At 41.8% G+C, this 26,848-nt stretch overlaps 1 protein-coding gene across 3 annotated transcripts in view; it reads left to right on the forward strand.

Annotated features, from left to right (window-relative positions):
• LOC121554979 (GRAM domain-containing protein 4-like) overlaps window positions 1-26,848 on the forward strand; it is an 87,651-nt gene that overhangs the window by 12,936 nt on the left and 47,867 nt on the right. For 2 of the 3 annotated variants that reach the window (XM_041868720.1, XM_041868721.1), the window contains exon 3: window positions 23,973-24,093. In XM_041868720.1, coding sequence (XP_041724654.1) covers window positions 23,973-24,093 — 121 coding nt within the window. Of the gene's footprint in view, window positions 1-22,853; window positions 23,670-23,972; window positions 24,094-26,848 lie in introns of those variants that run through there. The other variant, XM_041868722.2, reaches the window with a different exon arrangement.

Consider the following 26,848-nt stretch of genomic DNA (forward strand, 5'->3'; position numbering starts at 1 on the left):
GAAGATGGGTCGTGGCTGGGTCTTCCAGCATGACAACGACCCGAAATACACAGCCAGGGCAACTAAGGAGTGGCTCCGTAAGAAGCATCTCAAGGTCCTGGAGTGGCCTAGCCAGTCTCCAGACCTGAACCCAATAGAAAATCTTTGGAGGGAGCTGAAAGTCCGTATTGCCCAGCGACAGCCCCGAAACCTGAAGGATCTGGAGAAGGTCTGTATGGAGGAGTGGGCCAAAATCCCTGTTGCAGTGTGTGCAAACCTGGTCAAGACCTACAGGAAACGTATGATCTCTGTAATTGCAAACAAAGGTTTCTGTACCAAATATTAAGTTCTGCTTTTCTGATGTATCAAATACTTTTGTCATGCAATAAAATGCAAATTAATTACTTAAAAATCATACAATGTGTTAGATTCCGTCTCTCACAGTTGAAGTGTACCTATGATAAAAATTACAGACCTCTACATGCTTTGTAAGTAGGAAAACCTGCAAAATCGGCAGTGTATCAAATACTTGTTCTCCCCACTGTATATAATGACAAATAGATTTGAAACTTGTATCTCATGGTATGTGGTGAAATAATTATAGCCAGTTAGAATTGTAATGGTTTAGCAGATGATAACAAAAGAAGAACAATATTTACATGGCTCAAAGAGAAGGAATATAATATCTATTGTTTACAGGAAACCCATTCAGATGAAGTTGCATGGAAAAGGGAATGGGGGGGGAGAAATATACTTCTCCCATGGGCTAAGAAATTCAAAAGGGGTGATGATATTAATTAACAGTAATTTCGATCCGAATGTGCAAATTGTCCAAACGGATCCGCAAGGTAGATGGATTATTTAAAAAATGTTATTGGACCATAAACAAATATGGCTCATTAACCTTTACGGACCAAATAATGATGATCCACACTTCTTTGAAAAAATATATAATAAATGATCGACCTTGTAAGCAATTCAAGACTCTGTTATTATGGTAGGAGATTATACTACCGTTTTTAAATAGCTCAATGGACCGTAAAGGAAATACAAACTACAACCTATCACCCTCATGTTCTTCTTTTTTTTTTTTTGGGGGGGGGGGAATGGATCAGCTTAATATTGCAGATAGATTGTATCTTCTATCAATGTAATTGTCTGCATCACTTCCAATCCCCCATGTTTAAAAATATATACACTGCTCAAAAAAATTAAGGGAACACTAAAATAACACATTCCTAGATCTGAATGAATGAAATAATCTTATTAAATACCTTTTTCTTTACATAGTTGAATGTGCTGACAACAAAGTCACACAAAAATTATCAATGGAAATCAAATTTATCAACCCATGGAGGTCTGGATTTGGAGTCACTCTCAAAATTAAAGTGGAAAACCACACTACAGGCTGATCCAACTTTGATGTAATGTCCTTAAAACAAGTCAAAAAGAGGCTCAGTAGTGTGTGTGGCCTCCATGTGCCTGTATGACCTCCCTACAACGCCTGGGCATGCTCCTGATGAGGTGTCGGATGGTCTCCTGAGGGATCTCCTCCCAGACCTGGACTAAAGCATCCGCCAACTCCTGGACAGTCTGTGGTGCAACGTGGCGTTGGTGGATGGAGCGAGACATGATGTCCCAGATGTGCTCAATTGGATTCAGGTCTGGGGAACGGGCGGGCCAGTCCATAGCATCAATGCCTTCCTCTTGCAGGAACTTCTGACACACTCCAGCCACATGAGGTCTAGCATTGTCTTGCATTAGGAGGAACCCAGGGCCAACCGCACCAGCATATGGTCTCACAAGGGGTCTGAGGATCTCATCTCGGTACCTAATGGCAGTCAGGCTACCTCTGGCGAGCACATGGAGGGCTGTGCGGCCCCCCAAAGAAATGCCACCCAGAACCATGACTGACCCACCGCCAAACCGGTCATACTGGAGGATGTTGCAGGCAGCAGAACGTTCTCCACGGCGTCTCCAGACTCTGTCACATGTGCTCAGTGTGAACCTGCTTTCATCTGTGAAGAGCACAGGGCGCCAGTGGCGAATTTGCCAATCTTGGCATTCTCTGGAAAATGCCAAACGTCCTGCACAGTGTTGGGCTGTAAGCACAACCCCCACCTGTGGACGTCGGGCCCTCATACCACCCTCATGGAGTCTGTTTCTGACCGTTTGAGTAGACACATGCACATTTGTGGCCTGCTGGAGGTCATTTTGCAGGGCTCTGGCAGTGCTCTTCCTGCTCCTCCTTGCACAAAGGCGGAGGTAGCAGTCCTGCTGCTGGTTTGTTGCCCTCCTACGGCCTCCTCCACGTCTCCTAATGTACTGGCCTGTCTCCTGGTAGCGCCTCCATGCTCTTGACACTACGCTGACAGACACAGCAAACCTTCTTGCCACAGCTCGCATTGATGTGCCATCCTGGATGAGCTGCACTACCTGAGCCACTTTTGTGGGTTGTAAACTCCGTCTCATGCTACCACTAGAGTGAAAGCACTGCCAGCATTCAAACGTGACCAAAACATCAGCCAGGAAGCATAGGAACTGAGAAGCGGTCTGTGGTCACCACCTGCAAAACCAGTCCTTTATTGGGGGGTGTCTTGCTAATTGCCTATAATTTCCACCTGTTGTCTATTCCATTTGCACAACAGCATGTGAAATTTATTGTCAATCAGTGTTGCTTCCTAAGTGGACAGTTTGATTTCACAGAAGTGTGATTGACTTGGAGTTACAATGTGTTGTTTAAGTGTTCCCTTTATTTTTTTGAGCAGTGTATATACTTCCCTTTATTACTTTTCAACCCCACCATCCTTTCCCTACTTGGAGTACATTAGTGAACAACAATGCCCAGGCCTCTACTTCCGGTCTATACTTACTATCTACACCTTATGGACAGAGTTAATTTTACAATAATTCTATTATATATATATATATATTTTTTTTTTGCTCCTGAACTACTTCTACTCTCAACCTCTCCGATCATTTTCATGATGTCCATCCGGTTTGCTTCTATATGCCATATCTTTCTAACTGTGCTCTTTCCCAAAAGCTCCCAACATACAACCTATATACTTATTATGGACACAGTATGCTTACATTATTAGCTATCTTTGTTATTATTTGTTGTTATTTGTTATTAGTCCCATCCTTCAACTCTATTCAATACCTCCCATCTATCTCTTAACACCATCCATATAGGATTTCTATTTGCCATATATATTTCAACCGTACTGTGATGTTATACATAAGTTCTGAACCTTTCTATTCTCATTGCTTCTACAGATTGTGAATTAAAAATAAACATTTTTGCTAAAAGTATTATTATATTATTGATTGATTGACTATGACTTTTCAGATCACCCAGTAATGCTATCTGCAAGGTTAGCTCCAGGTAAATATTGCAATCCTTTAGCCATTCCTGGACCTGTGTCCAAAAACAAGCTACAAATGGACAGAACCAAAACTAATGATTCTGTCTCTTCACAGCAAAATCTGCAGAGCTGGGTAGATTGTATCCCCCATATAAATAACATTCTATTGGTAGCAATAATTTTATATAATAATTTAAATTGAAAGATTCTAATTTTTGAATCCGGTGTTGTTTTGCGTGTCAGTTCATAAACACTATGCCATGGGATCGGTACGTCAAAGATCTCTTCCCAACTATTTTGCAATCTATATGGGACGGCTGTCAATCCTTTGGTCCTTAAGTGAAACTGATATACTTTTTTATTTATCACAGTTTTCCTTAACCAATTATGTTCTTTAATGCAAGGCCGACAGACAAGTTCCTTACTTTCTTCCACTTTCCTCTTACACTTTTGCGGTAAGGCTGCAATTATTTGGTTGTAATTTTGGGTAGAGCAGACATTTCCATATGTTTTTGTTAGCTGCATGTGCGACAGAACTCCACCAGTCCTACCGATGATATCATTTACGGAGATTATACCTTTTTTTAAACATTCTGTCAAAAAATAACGTTTTTTTGTCAATTAGTATATTTGAATTTAACCACAATATTTGTTGTATTATTTGTTCTGTCGTTTCTGGAGGATTAAATTGAAATTGCAACCAACTTTCTATGGCTTGTTTTAGAAATAGTGATATTTGGGAGATTATTTCCTTTTCAAATAACTGAAAATGAGAGGTTGTAATCTGAATAAAGGGAAAAAGGCCATTCTTGAACATGGGGTGAGACAATCTTACTAATTTGCTTGAGAACCAGTTCGGATTTAAGTATAACTTTTGTATGACTGAAGCTTTTAGTGATAGGTCTAATGCTTTAATATTTAATAATTTCTGTCCTCCGAATTCATATTCATTATATAAATATGCCCTTTTAATTTTGTCTGGCTTGCCGTTCCAAATAAAATTGAATATTTTTTTCTCATAATTTCAAAAACTGTTCGCTAGGCGTAGGCAAGACCATAAGCAAATAGGTAAACTGGGATAATACTAAAGAGTTAATCAGGGTGATTTTTCCACAAATTGACAGGTATTTTCCTTTCCATGGTAGTAAGATCTTATCTATTTTTGCTAACTTTCTATAAAAATGTATTGAAGTGAGATCATTTATTTCCTTTGGGATATGTATTCCGAGTATATCCACATCACCATCAGACCATTTTATTGGTAAACTACATGGTAATGTAAATTTTATTTTTTAGTGATCCAATACGTAATATAGTACATTTGTCATAATTTGGTTGTAATCCAGAGGTTAGAAAATGTATCTAGATCCTCTATGAGGCTGTGGAGGGATTCTAGTTGTGGATTTAACATGAATCATCAGCGTACAATGACACCTTTTGTTTTTAAGCCCTGTATTTCTAATCCTCTGATATTATTATTATTGGATCTGATTTTAATAGCTAACATCTCGATGGCCACAATAAATAGATATGCCGATAGTGGACAACCTTGTTTCACTCCTCTTGACAGTTTAAAACTTTCTGAGAAATAGCCATTATTTACTATTTTACACCTAGGGTTACTATACATGATTTTGACCCATTTTATAAGAGATTCTCCAAAATTGAAATGCTCCAGGCATTTATATATAAACCCCAGTCGAACTTTATCAAATGCCTTTTCGAAGTCTGCTATGAATAGCAGGGCTGGTTTCCCATATTTTCCATAGTGTTCTATTGTTTCCAGTACTTGCCTTATATTATCTCCAATGTATCTTCCATGTAAAAAACCTGTCTGATTAGAATGAATAATATCCAACAATACCTTTTTAATTATATGCGCTATACATTTTTCTAGGATTTTTGCATCACAACACTGAAGTGTAAGGGGCTTCCAATGTTTTAAATGGACTGGATCTTTATATTTTCCACTTGTATCCTGTTTCAGTAATAATGAGATCAGACCTTCTTCTTGAGTGTCAGATAATCTACCATTTACATAGGAGTGGTTAAAACATGCTAATAACGGTCCTCTTAGTATATAAAAAAAGGTTTGGTATACCTCGACTGGTATGCCATTCAACCCTGGAGTTTTCCCGGACTTAAAGTCTTTAATTGCATCCAGAAGTTCCTCCTCTGTAATTTCACCTTCACATGAGTCTTTCTGTGTGGCTGTTAATTTGACATTATCAATAGAAAAAAATCTCTACAATTAGCTTCAGTTAGAGGAGATGGAGGCGACTGAAAATAAAACATATGCTTAAAGTACTTTGTTTCTTCCTTCAAAATATCATTTGGTGAATTATGGGTGACTCCGTCAATTGTAACCAGTTTCATTAAGTTCTTTTTGGTAGCATTCCTATGTTGAAGATTATAAAATAATTTTGTGCATTTTTCCCCATATTCCATCCAGTTTGCTTTATTTTTATAATATATTACACTTCATCTTTCTTGAATAAGTTTCTCCATTTCTTTTAGTTTTTCCTCTAATTTATTCTAAGCCTCTATGTTACAGTTTTTATTGCCATCTATCTGTTCTGTTAGACTTTCTATTTCCTTTCTAAGTATAAACTCTTGACCTAAATTGCTTTTGTTTTCGAGATGAGTACTGAATTGCATGGCCTCTAAAGGCACATTTAAAGGTGTCCCATACAATAAGGGGATTCGCTGTACCTATGTTATGTTGGAAAAAGTCAGTTATAAATTCCTTTGTTCTAATTATAAATAAATGATCATCCAATAGGCAGTAAGAGTAATTTATATGCCTATTACAGTGAGGGAAAAAGTATTTGATCCCCTGCTGATTTTGTACGTTTGCCCACTGACAAAGACATGATCAGTCTATCATTTTAATGGTAGGTTTATTTGAACAGTGAGAGACAGAATAACAACAACATAATCCAGAAAAACGCATGTCAAAAATGATTTAAATTGATTTGCATTTTAATGAGGGAAATAAGTATTTGACCCCTCGGCAAAACATGACTTAGTACTTGGTTGCAATACCCTTGTTGGCAATCACAGAGGTCAGATGTTTCTTGTAGCTGGCCACCAGGTTTGCACACATCTCAGGAGGGATTTTGTCCCACTCCTCTTTGCAGATCTTCTCCAAGTCATTAAGGTTTTGAGGCTGACATTTGGCAATTCGAACCTTCAGCTCCCTCCACAGATTTTCTATGGGATTAAGGTCTGGAAGACTGGCTAGGCCACTCCAGGACATTAATGTGCTTCTTCTTGAGCCACTCCTTTGTTGCCTTGGCCGTGTGTTTTGGGTCATTGTCATGCTGGAATACCCATCCACGACCCATTTTCAATGCCCTGGCTGAGGGAAGGAGGTTCTCACCCAAGATTTGACGGTACATGGCCCCGTCCATCGTCCCTTTGATGCGGTGAAGTTGTCCTGTCCCCTTAGCAGAAAAACACCCCCAAAGCATAATGTTTCCACCTCCATGTTTGACGGTGTGGATGGTGTTCTTGGGGTAATAGGCAGCATTCCTCCTCCTCCAAACACGGTGAGTTGAGTTGATGCCAAAGAGCTCGATTTTGGTCTCATCTGACTACAACACTTTCACCCAGTTCTCCTCTGAATCATTCCGATGTTCATTGGCAAACTTCAGACGGCCCTGTATATGTGCTTTCTTGAGCAGGGGGACCTTGTGGGCACTGCAGGATTTCAGTCCTTCACGGCGTAGTGTGTTACCAATTGTTTTCTTGGTGACTATGGTCCCCGCTGCCTTGAGATCATTGACAAGATCCTCCCGTGTAGTTCTGGGCTGATTCCTCACCGTTCTCATGATCATTGCAACTCCACGAGGTGAGATCTTGCATGGGGCCCCAGGCCGAGGGAGATTGACAGTTCTTTTGTGTTTCTTCTATTTGCGAATAATCGCACCAACTGTTGTCACCTTCTCACCAAGCCGCTTGGCGATGGTCTTGTAGCCCATTCCAGCCTTGTGTAGGTCTACAATCTTGTCCCTGACATCCTTGGAGAGCTCTTTGGTCTTGGCCATGGTGGAGAGTTTGGAATCTGATTGATTGATTGCTTCTGTGGACAGGTGTCTTTTATACAGGTAACAAGCTGAGATTAGGAGCTCTCCCTTTAAGAGTGTGCTCCTAATCTCAGCTCGTTACCTGTATAAAAGACACCTGGGAGACAGAAATCTTTCTGATTGAGAGGGGGTCAAATACTTATTTCCCTCATTAAAATGCAAATCAATTTATAACTTTTTTGACATGTGTTTTTTCTGGATTTTTTTGTTATTCTGTCTCTCACTGTTCAAATGAACCTACCATTAAAATTATAGACTGATCATTTCTTTGTCAGTGGGCAAACGTACAAAATCAGCAGGGGATCAAATACTTTTGTCCCTCACTGTATATGATGGTCCGACCGCATTCTGTCCCCTATCAACACTTTTTTAAACTTTTGGTGCCAACGAGAATGAGAAGAAAGAAGTCAAGACGACTAGCTTTTGATTCAGTCTCTGCCATGTATATCTCACTAGATCAGTATATTTAAGCCTCCATATATCTACTAGTTCTAATGTATCCATGACATTCACAATTTCCTTAAGAGCATGTGGGTGATTGTTTGTGGTGTCATTTCCTTTACGGTCCATTGAGCTATTTAAAACGGTAGTATAATCTCCCACCATAATAACAGAGTATTGTATTGCTTGCAGGCTTGATAATTTATTATATATATTGTCAAAGAATTGTGGATCATCATTATTTGGTCCTTAAAGGTTAATGAGCCATATCTGTTTATGGTCCAATAACATATTTAAAATAATCCATCTACCTTGCGTATCTATTTGGACAATTTGCACATTCGGATCGAAATTACTATTAATTAATATCATCACCCCTTTTGAATTTCTTTGCCCATGGGAGAAGTATATTCCCCCCCATTTCTTTTTTCCACGCTACTTCATCTCGAATTGTTGAATGAGTTTCCTGTATACAATAGATATTATATTCCTTCTCTTTGAGCCATGTAAATATTGTTCTTCTTTTGTTATTATCAGCTAAGCCATTACAATTATAACTGGCTATACTTATTTCACCATACACCATAATGAGATACAAGTTTCAAGTCTATTTATCATTATATATGTTTTTAAATTTACCAATAAAAATAGCGTAATGATTGAGTGTCCATATAGCTGTACCGTGATATTTGCATTGCTACGGAGTAACCCTTCAATTGTTCTCCACTAATTCCCCCGCTTAACCTCTCCCCATCCCAAGTTGAGCCGTCATCCCAGTGATCAGCATCCCACCCACGTCCCTCCGGATCCCTAAGGCTCCGAGAGGCCAGGACCCATCCATCGAAAACAGCACACAGTGCCACCCACAAAATAGAAGCAGATTAACCGCCAAAAGCATTTCCAATGCTTTCATCTCTCTCTCTCTCTCTATCTCTCTATCTCTATAGATATAAACTATTTTTTTAAAATTATGCATATCCTATTTTCCATCATTATCAATTAATATGCGTTATAATGTCGGCAGTTCACGCGTAGGATTCTAACATATAACCCGGATTGCCATTGTATTACATTTAATTCATTGACAAGCAATTATTATCCTAGCAAATAATTCCCGTGGTCCATCCCATACCCCCACAACAGATGCCAGACAAGCACACACGCACATACTCCAACACACTCAACCCCCCTCCTCCACAATCCACCATAAAATCAGATACTCAATGGCTGTTATATCCCAGAGCCCAACTCGAGAAATAACTTGATTTACGAGTGCACATACAGTTAAAGCTGATTGAGAAAGCATGCAGATTGAGCAGAAATTGATAACCATGTGAGATTTGATTAATCTACTTAATCTATGTCAAGTCCTAGGTGATGGAGATCAGATCCACCCTCTTCACCTGAGACACAAACACTCTGATCCCCTGTTGTAACCATTTTCCCAAGCATCTCCATGCGGTCAGACCTTTGATTATTTTGTGCCACCTGGGCCACAATGATAAACCCCTTCTCTGATTGTCCGAGTGTGACCCCCTCCCCATGGGTTACTGCAGCCAGTGTTGCCAACACTGCCACTACCTGGGTGGGCGTACCCCACCGGAATCCCCACCGGCTAGGTAAAAGGTCGTCATGGATCTCATTAGCAGCTTTGAGATTTTCCTTGTATATTATGCTCTCCCATCAGGGGGCTCTGGCTTTGTATGACCAACCCTGCCAGGCAGGCTCAGAATCTTGAGGGGGCGGTGCTGCTCAAGTAGGTCTCTGACCGCATTTATTTCTCTGTTTAGGCTGCATATTCACAACAGGTCCATAAAAGAGATGGGAACATCTCTTTGGTGTATGGGTCGCTCAGGTGGATGTCCAGGTTAGGGATCTTTCCATCATGATAGGACAATGAAAAATTAGATTAGATGTATACTATATTTAAAAATGTATATCCCTCATCTACACAAAATTGAAAGCTCTCTCTCACTACCCCTGCTCATAGACCCCCGGTCGGCTCTGGGATATGCAACCATTTCCCCTCTCACTCACTTAACGCCGCACCTTTTCAAACACAAAAATGCACACCACATGGTTGACTGCGGAAGAAATGGGCCGAGCGTACAAACGCACCCGCATCCACATCTGCCGCAAGGGGGAAAGGACGCCAGAGAGAACACAGGACCAACCACAACAACCATCTGCCAAAACAACAACCTCCCGCCAAAAAAGCCATGTTCTAATTATTTGTATTTAAAGATGTATTATTCTGCTTGTTATATCGTTTTATCCTTTTTATAAAATACTATACTTACTATAAATGTTATTTAATATTACAATCCCTATCATTGCTAGTATCAGGTGCTCCAATATTTGACTCCTCTATTACAACTTTTAGAATAGCCATGGAGTAGTCTTTGTGTCTCTGAACATTTGGTTGTCAATAAACAGTTTATCGACAACAAGTGCAACACGTTTCCCTTTTAATCTTTTTTTCCTTGAAGATTGGATACAGAACTTTGCACCTTTCTACAATCTCATTCATGCCTATTTTCGTGCCAGCAAGTCTTTTTCCTAGGCTTTTCACCATAGCTTTATCCTTAAAAAAAAGCAAATTTGGCAACGATTGGGCGCTCATATTTCTGTCCTCTTTTTCCGAAACGATGTACACGTTCGAGTTGGATTTTTTATCGACAGCCTCGAGTGGAATTTGTAGCGCTGTATGCAGGAAGTCCTTCATAATATTCTCTGTTATTTCTCCCTCCTTTTCCTGAATACCCGTAAGTACTAGATTTTCCCTCATCGATCTAGTTTGGATGTCTAGTAAGGCTTCTCTCAGAAGGTTGTTCTCCTTTTTTAGTTCCCTAACGTCCGTTTCCATTTTAGAGACTGTCACTTTTAATTATTTGGTTTCTTTCTCCATTACCAAAGCTTTTTCGTCACTCATTTGAAGACTCGCCTTCAAGTCTTTTACGTCTTTACTGACCAATTCTAGTATGCCCAATTTGTCATTTATCGACTTCAACAGGTCGCTTTCCACACTTACCATACCCAGTGGTGAAAAGCATATATCATCTGTATCAGTCGATGAGTCGCGTTTCCTTTTGGGGATCGGTTCTCCACGCTGGTCTTCAGTCATGTTTGGGTGTTGCGTGTTGTTGTAATATTTGTCGATATATTTCTCTAGCCTTATGATCTGTTTTGTGTTATTATCCAGATTGAATTATATTAACTGCGAATATATGAAATGCTGATATTTAGTCTCAAGAGTCCACACTAACAAAATAAATAGGTCTGACAGAACAGATAGATAGCAATAAAAACTGTAACATAGAGGCTCAGAATGAATTAGAGGAAAAACAAAAAGAAATGGAGGAAGAAAGATCAAGTGTAATATATTATAAAAATAAAGCAAACTGGATGGAATATGGGGAAAAATGCACCAAAATATTTTTTTATCATCAACATAGGAATGCTACCAAAAATAATTTATTGAAACTGGTTACAAATGACCCATGATTCATCAAATGATATTTTGAAGGAGGAAACAAAGTATTTTAAGCATATGTTTTCGTTTGTCGCGTCCAACTCCTCTAACTGAAGCAAATTGTAGAGATTTTTTTTCTATTGATAATGTAAAATTAACAGCCATACAGAGACTGATGTGAAGGTGAAATTACAGAGGAGGAACTTCTGGATGCAATTAAAGACTTTAAGTCCGGGAAAACTCCAGGGTTGAATGGCATACCAGTCGAGGTATACCAAACCTTTTTTGATATACTCAGAGGACCGTTATTAGCATGTTTTAACCACTCCTATGTAAATGGTAGATTATCAGACACTCAAGAAAAAGGTCTGATTTTAATTATTACTGAAACAGGATACAGGTGGAAAATATGAAGATCCAGTCCATTAAAAAAATTGGCGGCCCCTTAAACTTCAGTGTTGTGATGCAAAAATTCTAGCAAAATGTATAGCGCATAGAATTAAAAGGGTATTGTCGGACATTATTCATTCTAATCAGACAGGTTTTTTACATGGGCGATACATTGGAGATAATATAAGGCAAGTACTGGAAACAATAGAACACTATGAAAAATATGTGAAACCAGGCCTACTATTCATAGCAGACTTCGAAAAGGCATTTGATAAAGTACGACTGGGGTTTATATATAAATGCCTGGAGCATCTCAGGTTTGGACAATCTCTTTTATAAATTGGGTTAAAATCATGTATAGTAACCCTAGGTGTAAAATAGTAAATAATGGCTATTTCTCAGAAAGTTTTAAACTGTCAAGTGAAACAAGGTTGTCCACTATCGGCATATCTATTTATTGTGGCCATCGAGATGTTAGCTATTAAAATCAGATCCAACAATAATATCAGGGGATTAGAAAATCCAGGGCTTAAAAACAAAGGTGTCATTGTACGCTGATGACTCATGTTTTCTTTTAAATCCACAACTAGAATCACTCCACAGCCTCATAGAGGATCTAGATACATTTTCTAACTTCTCTGGATTACAACCAAATTATGATAAATGTACTATATTACGTATTGGATCACTAAAAAATACAATTTTTACATTACCATGTAGTTTACCAATAAAATGGTCTGATGGTGATGTGGATATACTCGGAATACATATCCCAAATGAAATAAATGATCTCACTCCAAAATCATTTAATAGAAAGTTAGCAAAAATAAATAAGATCTTGCTACCATGGAAAGGTAAATACCTGTCAATTTGTGGAAAAATCACCCTGATTAACTCTTTAGTTTTATCCCAGTTTACCTATTTGCTTATGGTCTTGCCTACGCCTAGCGAACAGTTTTTTTAAATTATATGAGATAAAAATATTCAATTTTATTTGGAATGGCAAGCCAGACAATTTTAACGGGCCTATTTATATAATGAATATGAATTAGGAATGAGAAATTATTAAATATTAAAGCATTAGACCTATCACTAAAAGCTTCAGTCATACAAATTATACTTAAATCCGAACTGGTTCTCTAGCAAACTAGTAAAATTGTCTCACCCAATGTTCAAGAAGGGACTTTTTCCCATTATTCAGATTGCAACCCCTCACTTTCAGGTATTTGAAAAGGAAATAATCTCCCAAATATCACTATTTCTAAAACAAGCCATAGAAAGTTGGTTGCAATTTCAATTTAATCCTCCAGAAATGACAGAACAAATATTGTAACAAATATTGTGGTTCAACTCAAATATACTAATTGATAAAAAAACTTTATTTTTTTGAGAATAAAAAAAAAAAAAAGTATAATCTTCGTAAATTATATTATCGGTAGGAATGGTGGAGTTCTGTCGCACATGCAGCTAACAAAAACATATGGAAATGTCTGCTCTACCCAAAATTACAACCAAATAATTGCAGCATTACTGCAAAAATGGAAGAGGAAAGTGGAATAGGGAGAAAGAATGGAACTTGTCTGTCGGCCTTGCATTAAGGAACAAAATTGGTTAAAGAAAATTGTGATAAATAAAAAAGTTTACCAGTTTTCATTTAAGGACCAAAAGATTGACAGCTGTCCCATATAGATTGCAAAATAGTTGATGAGATTTTTGACGTACCGATTCCATGGCATAGTGTTTATGAACTGATACGCAAAATGACGCCGGATTCAAAACTTAGAATTTTTTAAATTTTAAATTATTATATACAATTCTTGCTACCAATAGAATGTTATTTGTATGGGGGATACAATCTTCCCAGCTCTGCAGATTTGGATGTGAAGAGACAGAATCATTAGATCATTTTGTTTTGGTACTGTCCATTTGTAGCTTGTTTCTGGACACAGGTCCAGGAATGGCTGAAGGATTGCAATATTTGCATGGAGCTGACCCTGCAGACAGCACTTCTGGGTGATCTGAAAAGTCAATCGATCAATAATATAATAATACTTTTAGCAAAAATGTTTATTTTCAATTCACAAACTGTAGAAACAATGAGAATAGAAAGGTTCAGAGCTTTTGTAAAACATCACAGTACAGTTGAAAAATATCTGGCAAATAGAAATCCAATATGGATGGTGTTAAGAGATAGATGGGAGGTGTTGAATGGAGCTGAAGGATGGGACTAATAACAACAAGATAACTATTGTAAGACATGCTGTGCCCATAATAAGTATATAGGTTAAAGAGCACAGTTAGAAAGATATGGCATATAGAAGCATACCAGATGGACATCATGAAAATGATCGGAGGAAGTTCAGGAGTAAAAACAAACAAAATATAATTATTGACTGTGTCCATAAAATGTATGTATAAGCATGAAGTAGAGGCCTAAGCATTGTTGTTTACTCCAATTAGGGAAGGGATGGTGGGGTTGGAAAGTAATAAAGGGAAATATATATATATATATATATATATATATATATATATTTCTTTTTTTTAAGGATATGTATGTATGTGAATATATGTATACAGTGCCCTCCACTATTATTGGCACCCCTGTTTAAGATGTGGTCGAGGACTTCCAAAAATTCTCCTTTTTTTTTTAACAACATAGAACCCAAATGCAAAAAAAGAGAAAAATCCAACCTTTTACATTACTTTGGTGGTAAAAAAAAAAATCACACATTTAGAAAAAAAAAAACGTGAAATCATGTGTCCCACAATTATTGGCACCCCTAACAATTCCGCTGAACATTTTATTTAATTTTTTTTTTAAATATATTTTTCTGTAGTTGCTAAAGTTGGTCAGGGTATCTAGGAACTTTTAATTAGTAATTCATGACTTCCTGTTTCCCTGGGGTATAAATATGACGTGACACAGAGGCCTAATTCTCTTACCCATTTGTCAACATGGCAAAGACAAGAGAACACACCATTCAAGTAAGGCAGATTTGTGTCGACCTTCATAAGTCAGGCAATGGCTACAAGAACATAGCCACTCGCCTTAACTTGCCCGTATCTACAGTCAGAGGAATCATTAAGAAGTTTAAAACAACTGGAACAGTGACAAACAAGGCTGGAAGAGGTCCCAAGTTTATCTTGCCACAACGCACAGTGAGGAGGATGGTAAGAGAAGTAAAAAAAAGTCCTAAGCTCACTGTCACAGAATTGCATCAAAGAGTGGCATCTTGGGGTCACAAAGTCTCCAAAACAACCAGACGCTCTCTACATGCCAACAAGCTGTTTGGGAGGCATGCAAGGAAAAAGCCTTTTCTCACTAACACTCACAAACGTAAACGTCTGGAGTTTGCTAAGCGGCACTGGGACTTCAACTGGGATCGTGTGCTTTGGTCAGATGAGACTAAGATTGAGCTTTTTGGCAACAAACACTCTAAGTGGGTCTGGCGTAAAACAAAAGATGAGTATGCCGAAAAGCACCTCATGCCCACCGTGAAGTATGGTGGAGGATCTGTGATGCTGTGGGCCTGTTTCTCTTCCAAAGGCCCTGGGAACCTTGTTAGGGTGCATGGCATTATGAACGCTTTGAACTACCAGGACATTTTAAATAAAAACCTGATGGCCTCTGCCAGAAAGCTGAAGATGGGTCGTCATTGGGTCTTTCAGCAGGATAATGATCCAAAACATGTGGCAAAATCTACACAAATGGTTCAGCAGTCACAAACTCAAGGTCCTCCCATGGCCATCTCAGTCCCCAGACCTCAACCCAATCGAAAACCTGTGGGGGATTGGAAGTGATGCAGACAATTACATTGATGGAAGTTACAATCTATCTGCAATATTAAAGCTGATCTACCCCCTAAAAAAAGAGAAGCTGCGTGTATCTACGTTTACTAACAATTAGCGTACCAAAATGTTGGAAATTATAAGCAGAAACATATCTAAATTGGGCACAAAAAAAACCTGCCCCCTCTGACTGTAGCCTACAGAGCATTTTCTATATTTGCTGGTTAAGGTCGGGCGCAGGCCTCCGATTTTCACTATCACATATAGTCAGGCGGTTGCGAATGGGTTATTAGCAATTGCGGGTGAACAAACGGCTGACCCACGCAACACTAGTGTCAGTTCATTTTTTCCACCACTAGTGTCCCCCATTTTTTATATTTCCCCAAAAAGCTCCTACTGGCAGACGTGTTTGTGTGTTCGTATTCCCTCACATCTAGCCTACTCTGCAGATTGCTACTTCTACATCACTTCCTGGGGAAAGCAAAGAGACAGAAGTTGTTTTATTGTTGCTACAGATGTGTGTGTGTGTGTGTGTGTGTGTGTGTGGCAGGTTCCAATGAAGTAGATTACATATCCCTCAGGGAGATATAATAGAGAAACTTACTTCAGTGAGAGAGTGAGGGAGAGAGAAGGAAACACAGGGCGGTTTGATATGCATTGTTCTTGTTTACTCTGCTCATTCCTCAGATGGATGGAGGGATACAGGGAAACACACACACACACACACAGTACCTCTATAGGCTTTCAGCCACTATGGTTACTCAGTGAATTTATCCTCCCCTGCTTGCCAATTAATATATCATTACTGCCGATGATCTCAGTGTTTGGACTTCTCTTGAGGGGATATTTTAAACTGCGTTGTCATCTTGACATTTTTTTCATTCCTCATGTACCATCAGCCAGCCAGTGTTTTCCCCCTAATTAAAACATTAGATGAGTCACTTGATTGTATAATTTCCTCAAAGGAGGCCAGTTTCCTGTGCTCATCTGCTGATTTCTAATATAAACTGTGTCCTTTCCAGAGTTAGCCCTCTAGTCTGAGTGCACACATTTCGTGTGTGTGCGTGATTGTGCACGTCTCCCAGTGTTTGTTGGTGTGTGTGTGTCACAGGCTGCCCGCAGGTGGCTTTTCTGGGGGAAAACGATCTCCATGAACATTAAAAATGACTAAAACATAACGGACCTACGTTTATGGTCAGTTTACTCTGTCCAGCTTGCTAACAGTCATCAAAACGAAAGCTAGACAGTCAGGGAGTATCAAAAAATCCAAAAAGTGATGGAAAGAGGATGATTTTTTGGCTAATATTGCAGCAAGGAAATGTAATAAATTAAGTGCGGCCCTCCAGACCTTGGCGAAGACGGAATGCGGCCCCTGGGAAAATGAGTTTGACTCTCTGCTCTTACTGGTTTACTGGCACTTCTAACTAACTGGCACACAGGCCTTGGTCACAAGTATTTAATCCCCTGGCCACTGCACACCCAAAATGTCCTCCCGCTGTGGTTTAAGGCTGCGCTGGGACCAATGCCAGAGATACTGGGTCACCAACCGTTGCCACACCTCCTTCCCAGTAGCTTAGAGTACTGCTGCTACTTCAGGTTACTGTGTGTTAACGGTTACATCACCTTATGGGCTTCTGGCATCAGAAGATACGAAAATATAATTTTTCCTCCACTTCTCTCTGTCTTGATCTTTCTCTGTCTCTCTTTCTGTTTCTATCTCCCTCGCTCTGTACTGTATGTATCTTTCTCTCACTCTCCTTCATCCTTTCTGACTTTCGTTCTCTTCTGTCTCTCTCTCCTCTCTCTGTCTTGTCTCTGTGGGTTAGATGATGACAGGAGAAGGCTCTTGATGGATGAGAAGAGTAAATGTTTATTTTCAGCTCAATCAGATGTTTCAGCCTGGTTGTAGCTTAGGGGAGTATAAGCCAAAACGAATAACATGACAGGAGGCAATTCCTCAGCTGAGATATCCCGGCCGTTCTAGAAGGACCTATCTATTCAATATCTCATACAACACTGAGATTGTAGGTGCAAGTGATTCCTCATGTCAATGCACTGTCCCCCATTCATGATTCAAGGCATTCTGCAAAGGTACAAGGCACAGATACATTCTAATCAATATTTTGCTAAACTATGGAACTTTCCGGATTGGTTGTATTGAGCAGGAATACTGTAACAGCTGATGACTCAATCTCGGCTCAATCAATTAATCTATTCCATGCTTCTGTGCTGTTATGGTTTTGCCCATTTTAATCCCCTTCTAACTAGAGCAAATCTTGGCAGGAGTGTTTTGCAAGTCATTTGCATGGCCTGTAACTGAACCCAGAGGAATAGAAGCAGTAGGAACACCAGCCTTTTCTGGTAGACAGAGTTAAGACTAGACTTGCTTTTTAACTCCAGACCTTTGCTAAGGCGTTGTCTGTCTGTACTGTTTGCTTGACCTTCTAACATGGAAGGAATTCTATCAATGCGAACAGGCACCTACTTTAGTAGTCTGGCTGGCAGACCATATAGAAGTCCAGTCCAGCTACTCTGCTCTGCAACACCAGGCCAAACCTGAGGGCTACAGCCTACAGCTTTCTCATGGGGCCCTTATTGCTCCCTATATGAAAAGAGAGGGTTTTGCACACATTCAACTTGGCATTGGAGCTGGACAATGTCCGCTCACTGTTTTCTGCTAAAAAAACATCCATCCTTTTCCCCTAACACTCCCTCCCATCACAGCAGACCAGGTGGGTGGATCTGTTGTTGATCTTTGCCAGAATGCTCTGATAGTGATGTTGAGGTCTTTCTGTTGTTAGGAGTGCTCTCTGCTTTCCCACAGGGTCTTCTGATAGTGAGTGGTCTGCCTCTGTGATGTTTGGGGGTCTGTGATTGGTCTGTCTTCGATAGTGTGGGTCTCTGAGTGGACAAACTGGGAAAACATTTAATTTAACTTTTTTAATGATGAGATGGCACCTGCTACAACACAGCACCGATGAATCATGATCAGGAAATGCTCTCCTGTTGGGCTGACACACACAGCTAGATTTCCATAATTGTAGCTATTTATGGCTAATTGTTTTCCCCTATAATCACACATCAAATGTACCATTTATGTAGCCAGCTTGTGGTTTGATTGAAGGGTTAATTACCTGCCACAGATATAATTATTAGGGTTGGGCGGTATCCAGATTTTCATACCGTCATACCGTTTCTGTACCGTATCGGGGTATACTGTATTACCTAAAGTGCACACAAGGGGCGCTATTAAACAAAATATATATACAGTAGCAGTCAAAGGTTTGGACACCTACGCATTCAAGGGTTTTTCTTTTTGTAAAAAAATAATTACATTGTAGAATAATAGTGAAGACTTCAAAACTAACAATAACACATATGGAATCATGTAGTAACCAAAAAAAGTGTTAAACAAATCAAAATATATTTGAGATTCTTCAAAGTAGCCACCCTTTGCCTTGATGACAGCTTTGCATACTCTTGGCATTCTCTAAACCAGCTTCACCTGGAATGCTTTTCCAACAGTCTTAAAGGAGTTCCCACATATGCTGAGCACATGTTGGCTGCTTTTCCTTCACTCTGCGGTCCAACTCATCCCAAACCATTTTAATTGGGTTGAGGTCGGGTGATTTGTCGGGTGATTCGGGTGAAGGCCAGGTAATCTGATGTAGCACTCCATCACTCTCCTTCTTGGTCAAATAGCCATACACAGCCTGGAGGTGTGTTGGGTCGTTGTCCTGTTGAAAAACAAATGATAGTCCCACTAAGCGCAAACCAGATGGGATGGCGTATCGCTGCAAAATGCTGTGTTAACCATGCTAGTTAAGTGTGCCTTGAATTCTAAATAAATCACTGACAGTGTCACCAGCAAAGCACCATCACACCTCCTCCTCCATGCTTCACGGTGGGAGCCACACATGCGGAGATCATCCGTTCACCTACTCTGCGTCTCACAAAGACACGGCGGTTGGAACCAAATTTGGACTCATCAGACCAAAGGACAGATACAATTATCACGTATTTCAATGGATCATTAGGTCTCACACGTATACAACCTTATACGATTTTTTTCTAACACTATCCGTAACCCAGAGGTCGTAACTGCTCTAGTTTTATGAAATAGACAGAGTTAGAGCAAATCCCCAGTTGTTTATGACTCTTGACTTGTTTAATGTATCTATCTCACACGATGATAATTATCTCCCTTCCTGTTTGTACAAGATACAGTCTTTACAATATAATCTCAATATTAACTAGTTTATTTTGGTATAGGCCTATTACCTAGAGTCATTTTCGGACCCCCCTTCCTTCCTTTATACCCTTATGAGATTTTGGTAACTATTCTCTGCCCTTCACAAGAATTACTATTCTTATACAAGTTCAAATCATTTCACCAAAATCCATGAATAAAAATTACTGTGATTATCCTTGCAGTTGGGATTTAAATGCTTTTTCAGATCTCGTCAACGTCTTTATTGTTCATAAGTTCATCACCGGCCTGTTTATAACCTTAACGTCAAAGGCCAGGTCTATTCTATACGGATACTATCATCCACCTGTGCACGGTTTTCGGTGTCCTCAGAACAATAAAGATGTATTTTGAGCCCCGCAAGGAGCATTTGTCACGAGAATTTCTATCTCTAATTAATCAAACTTAATGCTCTGAATAATTCCCAGAGGGTGTAAGGCTCTGGTTTAATCATGAATTAAACAAAGGTCCACAACCGGCAAGAATGATCTGTATGTTTAATCATGGAGAGCTCTGCCGCCAAAAAACACATATACAGCTTTTATACTTCACACAAAGGCACTTTGCTCCGCCCACCTTTAGGAGGCCTTTAACCAGTTTCTCAGTCCCCTTCATCCTGGAATATTTGTCTCAGCAGTTTCTAACTCACCCCCTCTGTTAGTGGGTTTATAATGATAACCCTAACACAGTTCACACAGTCATCATCAGTATTGGGGTTAACAATTTTAGTCATAATCATAATTCCTCTATCAGGCCACCAGCTGCATTAAGTACTGCAGTGCATCTTCTCCTCATGGACTGCACCAGATTTGCCAATTCTTGCTGTGAGATGTTACCCCACTCTTCCACCAAGGCACCTGCAAATTCCAGGACATTTCTGGGGGGAATGGCCCTAGCACTCACCCACCGATCCAACAGGTCCCAGACGCGCTCAATGGGATTGAGATCCGGGCTCTTCGCTGGCCATGGCAGAACACTGACATTCCTGCCTTGCAGGAAATCACGCACAGAACGAGCAGTATGTCTGGTGGCATTGTCATTAGGGAGGAGGATGCCTTCCCTGTAACGCACAGCGTTGAGATTGCCTGCAATGACAACAAGCTCAGTCCGATGATGCTGTGACACACCGCCCCAGACCATGACGGACCTTCCACCTCCAAATCGATCCCGCTCCAGAGTACAGGCCTCCGTGTAACGCTCATTCCTTCGACGATAAACGCAAATCTGACCATCACCCCTGGTGAGACAAAACCGCGACTCATCAGTGAAGTGCACTTTTTGCCAGTCCTGTCTGGTCCAGCGACGGTGGGTTTGTGCCCATAGGCGACATTGTTGCCTGTGATGTCTGGTGAGGACCTGCCTTACAACAGGCCTACAAGCCCTCAGTCCAGCCTCTCTCAGGGATTGTGCGTTCCTGGTGTAACTCGGGCAGATGTTGTTGCCATCCTGTACCTGTCCCGCAGGTGTGATGTTCAGATGTACCGATCCTGTGTAGGTGTTGTTACACGTGGTCTGCCACTGCTAGGACGATCAGCTGTCCGTCCTGTCTCCCTGTAGCGCTGTCTTAGGCGTGTCACAGTACGGACGTTGCAATTTATTGCCCTGGTCACATCTGCAGTCCTCATGCCTCATTTCAGCATGCGGGCACGTTCACACAGATGAGCAGGGACCCTGGGCATCTTTCTTTTGGTGTTTTTCAGAGTCAGTAGAAAGGCCTCTTTAGTGTCCTACGTTTTCATAACTGTGACCTTAATTGCTTACCGTCTGTAAGCTGTTAGTCTTAACGACCGTTCCACAGGTGCATGTTCATTAATTGTTTATGGTTCATTGAACTAGCATGGGAAACATGAGATTAGGAAGGTGTTCTTAATGTTTTTACACTGTGTGTGTACAAATCAATATTTTTATACTATTAAAAAAATATTTATACACAAAACAATTTAGGCAACAGGGATCTTGATCCAGGAGGGAATTTAATGTTTCTGGAGCACTGAGCTAGATATAAATTATTTGACACATCTTAGATTTCTTATTGTTATACTTTATACGTTTATAAGCAGTGGCACTTATAACTAAGGGGGGTATGGATACCCACAAAACCAGTATTGAAAATCATACTGTCTATTTCAAAATACCCCGGTATATGGTATAAACGGTATATCCCCAAGCCTAATAATTATAGATATATTCTGCCCAGGATCAATCATGAGACCAGCTCAATACCAGCTGTATGTGTGAGGTTGCTGCTGACTTTCTAGTCATTTTCTGAAAAACAACAACTTTCATAGAAATAGAAGCATATAACTGATGGGAGTAGACCTGAACAGTGGTTTTGTAAATGAAGATGGCAGTAATATTGTTTAATTTTATTTAACTACGCAACTCAGTTAAGAACAAATTCTTATTTACAATGACGGCCTACACCGGCCAAACCCAGACAACGCTGGGCAAATTCTGCGCCGCTCTATGGGACTCCCAATCACGGCCGGTTGTGATACAGCCTGGAATCGAACCAGGGGGTCTGTAGTGACGCCTCAAGCACAGAGATGCAGTGGCTTAGACCGCTGCGCCACTCCCCCAGTCATCCAACGAGTTTGAGAACCTTTCAGTCAGGCTACGCAGCATCCTAGTTCTTTAAGTTCCTGGGTTCAGGTGCAACAATCCCCAACAAACACACACCATGCTGTGTTGTTGTCTTGGGTCTCTCTTTATGTAGTGTTGTGGTGTCTCTCTTGTCATGATGTGTGTTGTCCTACATTATTATTTTTAATCCCAGCCCCCGTCCCCACAGGAGGCCTTTTGCCTTTTGGTAGGCCGTCATTGTAAATAAGAATTTGTTCTTAACTGACTTGCCTAGTTAAATAAAGAACTGGTCCTTTCTCAGTGCTGCAGATACTCAATGCTAGTTCTGTACTGCTTCTTCTTTGCCCCTCAGGACCAGATCACATGACCTGGGTGTTTACCTCCACATCCTCTTCCTGTTTCAGACCCACTCAGTCTAGCCCCTCCTCTCTCATCCTCACTCGATCTCTCATCATCCCTCTCTATTGTCTATCTCTCTCCTCCCCCCCCCCGTGTCTCCTCTCTCCATCTGTTTCTCTCTATCTTCCCCCTTCTCTCCATCTCTCTCTGTGACATTTTGGGGTACAGAGCAAAGGCTGTCTGTTTAGTCTTTCATTCATCTCACTGTCTTTTCTCTTCATCCCTTGTTAATCTCTGGCTGCATCCCAAGTAGGGCATCTTTCCTTCATTCCTTTCTCTCCTCTCATTCCTTGTTCTTTCTCTCGTGGACTTGAGAGCATAATAGATTAAGACACACTGCAGTCATGACTGCTGCAGGGAGAAGAAGCTGCTGCAGTGTGTGTGTTCGGCTGTATATGTGTGTTGGCCATGTGTGTTTGGCTGTGTGTGTGTGTGTGTGAGTTAGGCAGTGTGCGTGTTTGGCCGTGTGTGTCTTTGTCAGTGGCGGGAGCCTCTTAAAGGGACACCCTGCCTGCATTGATCTGGCGGCTGGTAAACCTGCAGTGGCTCAGAATAGCAACACAGCACTGCAGCTTCGACGCTCTCCTTCTCCTCCCTCCTTTCATCCTCTGTCTGTCGCTTTCTTTAACACACTCCTCTCCTATTTCTGTCGCTTTCTCTGACATCTTTTTTTATCTACTCATCCTCTCCACTCTTCCCCTCTTTCACCATCTCTCTCTCTCGCTCACCTGGTATTGGTCTGGTAATCTATGGAGTAACGCGGGACCGCGGACTAAAGCCCTGAGTCAGTCAGTTAGGGGGAGAGAGTGGTTGAGTCATCAGTGTTGTGCTTAGACTAGAGGACAGACGGTCAGTCGGTAGGGATCTCCTTTGCAACTCGTTTCAAAACAGGAGGGAAAGTCACTGCCCGTGTGAGTCATCATACTGGAGATATAGCTACTCCGCCATGGTGTGTGTGTGACGCGTGTGTGTGGATTTCATGTATGTTTTAATATGTGTGTTTGTGTTGAAAGTCGATCTCATGCATGTTTTAACGTGTGTTTCTTCTGTGTGTTGATATCATGCCTGTATTAATGTCCGTTTCGCCATCTCTTGGTGCGTGCAGACGGGTTCTGGGGCTGTCCCCTTGGAGCCCGCCTTTCAGGACTTCCAGTGTGTGGACGTGTTCGTTGATATTATGCCTGTATGAACGTGCGTTTCTCCTCTGTGTGCAGGCGGGTTCGGGGGCTCTCACCATGGCTGCAGCATTTCAAGACTTCCAGAGGAGTGAGTCGGACCGGCTAAACGAGGTCAAGGGTCATCTAGAGATTGCCTTATTGGAGAAACACTTCCTACGTAAGTAACCATAACAACCATAACACACTTTTTGCTTTTTATTCATCCTCCATTGCTACAGTAGCTATCTGCTTGTGCACATTAATTGGTGAGTCAGTGTGAGAATGGGAGGGGCTGGAGGAATGGGTGTTGGGATGGGGAAAAGAGGATGGTGGAGAGATGGGTGAGGTGGAGGAATGGACGAGGGAGTTGGGATGCTCCGTAGCCTGAGGGGGAAGCAAATTCAATTGTGCTGACTCATGTTCATTCTCACTCACTCACTCATTTACATTTAAGTCATTTAGCAGACGCTCTTATCCAGAGCGACTTACAAATTGGTGCATTCAACTTAGGATAGCCAGTGGGATAACCACCACTGGGGGAGGGGGGGTGTAGAAGGATTACTGTTATAATTCATATTCACTCATACACTCACATTCATTCTCTCTTTCTCTCACTCACACACACCTCTGTGCTGGGTCAGCCACTCTAGTTATGCCTCTGGCCAATGTGACTGCCCTGCCCAATTAACCCCACTCAGGGATGGGTACTGTGATGTCACGAGAGGCTGTGTCCTGGAGGGACGTTACATCCCCCTGAGATGGCTGCAAACCCAGACAGCTATGGCTCCATCTGCTGGTATGGTCGGGAACTCCACCCCTCTATGGCCAATCTTCCCACGCAGCTGAGACAAATGAGGAGCTGATGAGCTGAAGGTTGGGGAAGGGAAGAGACACAGTCTCCAAGCTGGGCTCTCTGGAGGACAAGAGTGCTGCACGTCCACTTCCATGAGGAATATAAGGATTTGGAGATACTTACCTTTGGGAAATACTCACCTTTGGATATATGCACCTGTGGAAATACGTGTGGGACATTTGGAAGGACGTTTTGCTGGGTTGGCCACTAGCTGCAACGTGGAATACAGTAAGACTGGGGAAAAGTTATTTGAGCGAGTGAGAGTTATGATTTTGGATGTGGAAGAGACATCCCTGAACTGTTAACCCTTAAAGAGCCACAAGAGAACAGAATTGTGTTATACTTTCGTTAGTTTCCCAAGACCTTTAATAAAATCCTTGTTTTGATTGAACCTGGTCTCCTTGCACTACTTGAGCAATCCCGCTGAAAGCTGTGTAGCCTCTCGTGACATCACAGATGGTGGAGAATACGGGCACGCTCAAGCGTTAATAGTGCATGTCAGAGGAGGATACCGAAGGTTTGATCACCCAGTTTTCCAAGTTGGCCATAGGCTCCCCGCCGACTGAAATGGAGGACATATTGAAAGCCCTTGTTGCTGGCCAGCAAGCCCAGATGCAAGCAAACGTGGCTCTCTTGGAGGAGCAAAAGAAAGCCAACCTTCTGAAGGCAGAGGAATTGCAGTTGCAGAGACAGAGGGTTGTCCAAAATACCCGCCCAATAAAGGCAAGTGACTTTATATCTAAGATGGGAGCTACCGATGACATTGAGGCATACCTGCATGCATTTGAGGCCACGGCCACTAGGGAAGCCTGGCCCAAGCAACAGTGGGTTGGTCTGTTAGCCCCCTTTCTAACCGGGGAATCGCTGAATGCTGTCCGGGACCTGGGCCCTGACCAGGTTACTGACTATGATGCCCTGAAGTCTGAGATCCTCAGCAGATATGGACTCACAAAGTTTGGTATGGCCCAGCGCTTTCACAGTTGGACCTTCCAACCAGACCAACCTCCTCGGGCGCAGATGCATGAACTTGTCCGAATCGCAAGGAAATGGCTGGATCCGCAGAGGAATACAGCAGCGGCGGTGGTGGAGGCCGTTGTGGTGGATCGTTACCCTACGCGCCCCTGCCTTATGAGGCAAAACGGTTCATCAGTCAACAGGCCTTGACCACGGCTGATCTGACCGTGGAAGCTGTGGAAAAGTACCAGGCCACAGCGGAGATGCTGAATGCTTCCCGAAAAGACCCCAGGAGTGCGGCCCCACCACAAATGGGAAGAACCCGTCCAAAGGACCCCAAGGTCTCGAACCCAGCCACGTCAGGACTTATCCCGGCTCCAGGGGGAGCCAGAAACCAGGCGGGTCCAAGAAGAGTACACCAGGAGGGGGAAACTCGACAGTGTTACCGGTGTGGGGAGATGGGACATATCTCCTGGCAGTGTGGGAAACCAGCCGATGAACCTAGGCCCACTGCGGAGTCCTCCAGCTCAGCACCCACACACCGTTTTGCCTCGCTCTTGGGAGTCGTAGATGGCGGCCCAGATCGACCCCCCACCTGCCCGGTAACTGTGAATCACCATGATGTGGAGGCCTTACTGGATTCTGGTAGCCGGGCCACCCCTGGTGCATAAGGATTTGGTGGGCCCAACGTGTCTGACCCCGGGAAAGTCCTCCCAGTTTCCTGTGTCCATGGGGACACCAGAGAATACCCCATTACTGAACTTACAATGACCAGCACACGGGGAACCATACACACGACGGCGGGGGTGGTTGATTCCCTCCCCGTCCCTGTCCTAATTGGACGAGACTGCCCAGCCTTTTACCCACTCTGGAGAGAGTCTCAGGAGAGGATAACCCGAGTACCTCGGAAACGGAGAGGCAAGACTCATCCTGGGAAGGCTCCGGTGCAATCCTCCGAGTTACTCAGTCCCGCCCGGGCTCTGATAGGGAGGGCAGGTGCCCAGACCGACACAGAGACGGAGCTACAGAATCTGGACAAAGAACTGTCTGGTCTGAAGGGGACCGCTGAGAGGTATCGTTTGTTAAAGCAACAGTTAGACATGAAGACAGAAGAGTTAGATATCCT

This window comes from Coregonus clupeaformis, chromosome 40 (genome assembly GCF_020615455.1).
Source record: "Coregonus clupeaformis isolate EN_2021a chromosome 40, ASM2061545v1, whole genome shotgun sequence".
In the NCBI taxonomy this organism is placed as follows: domain Eukaryota; kingdom Metazoa; phylum Chordata; class Actinopteri; order Salmoniformes; family Salmonidae; genus Coregonus; species Coregonus clupeaformis.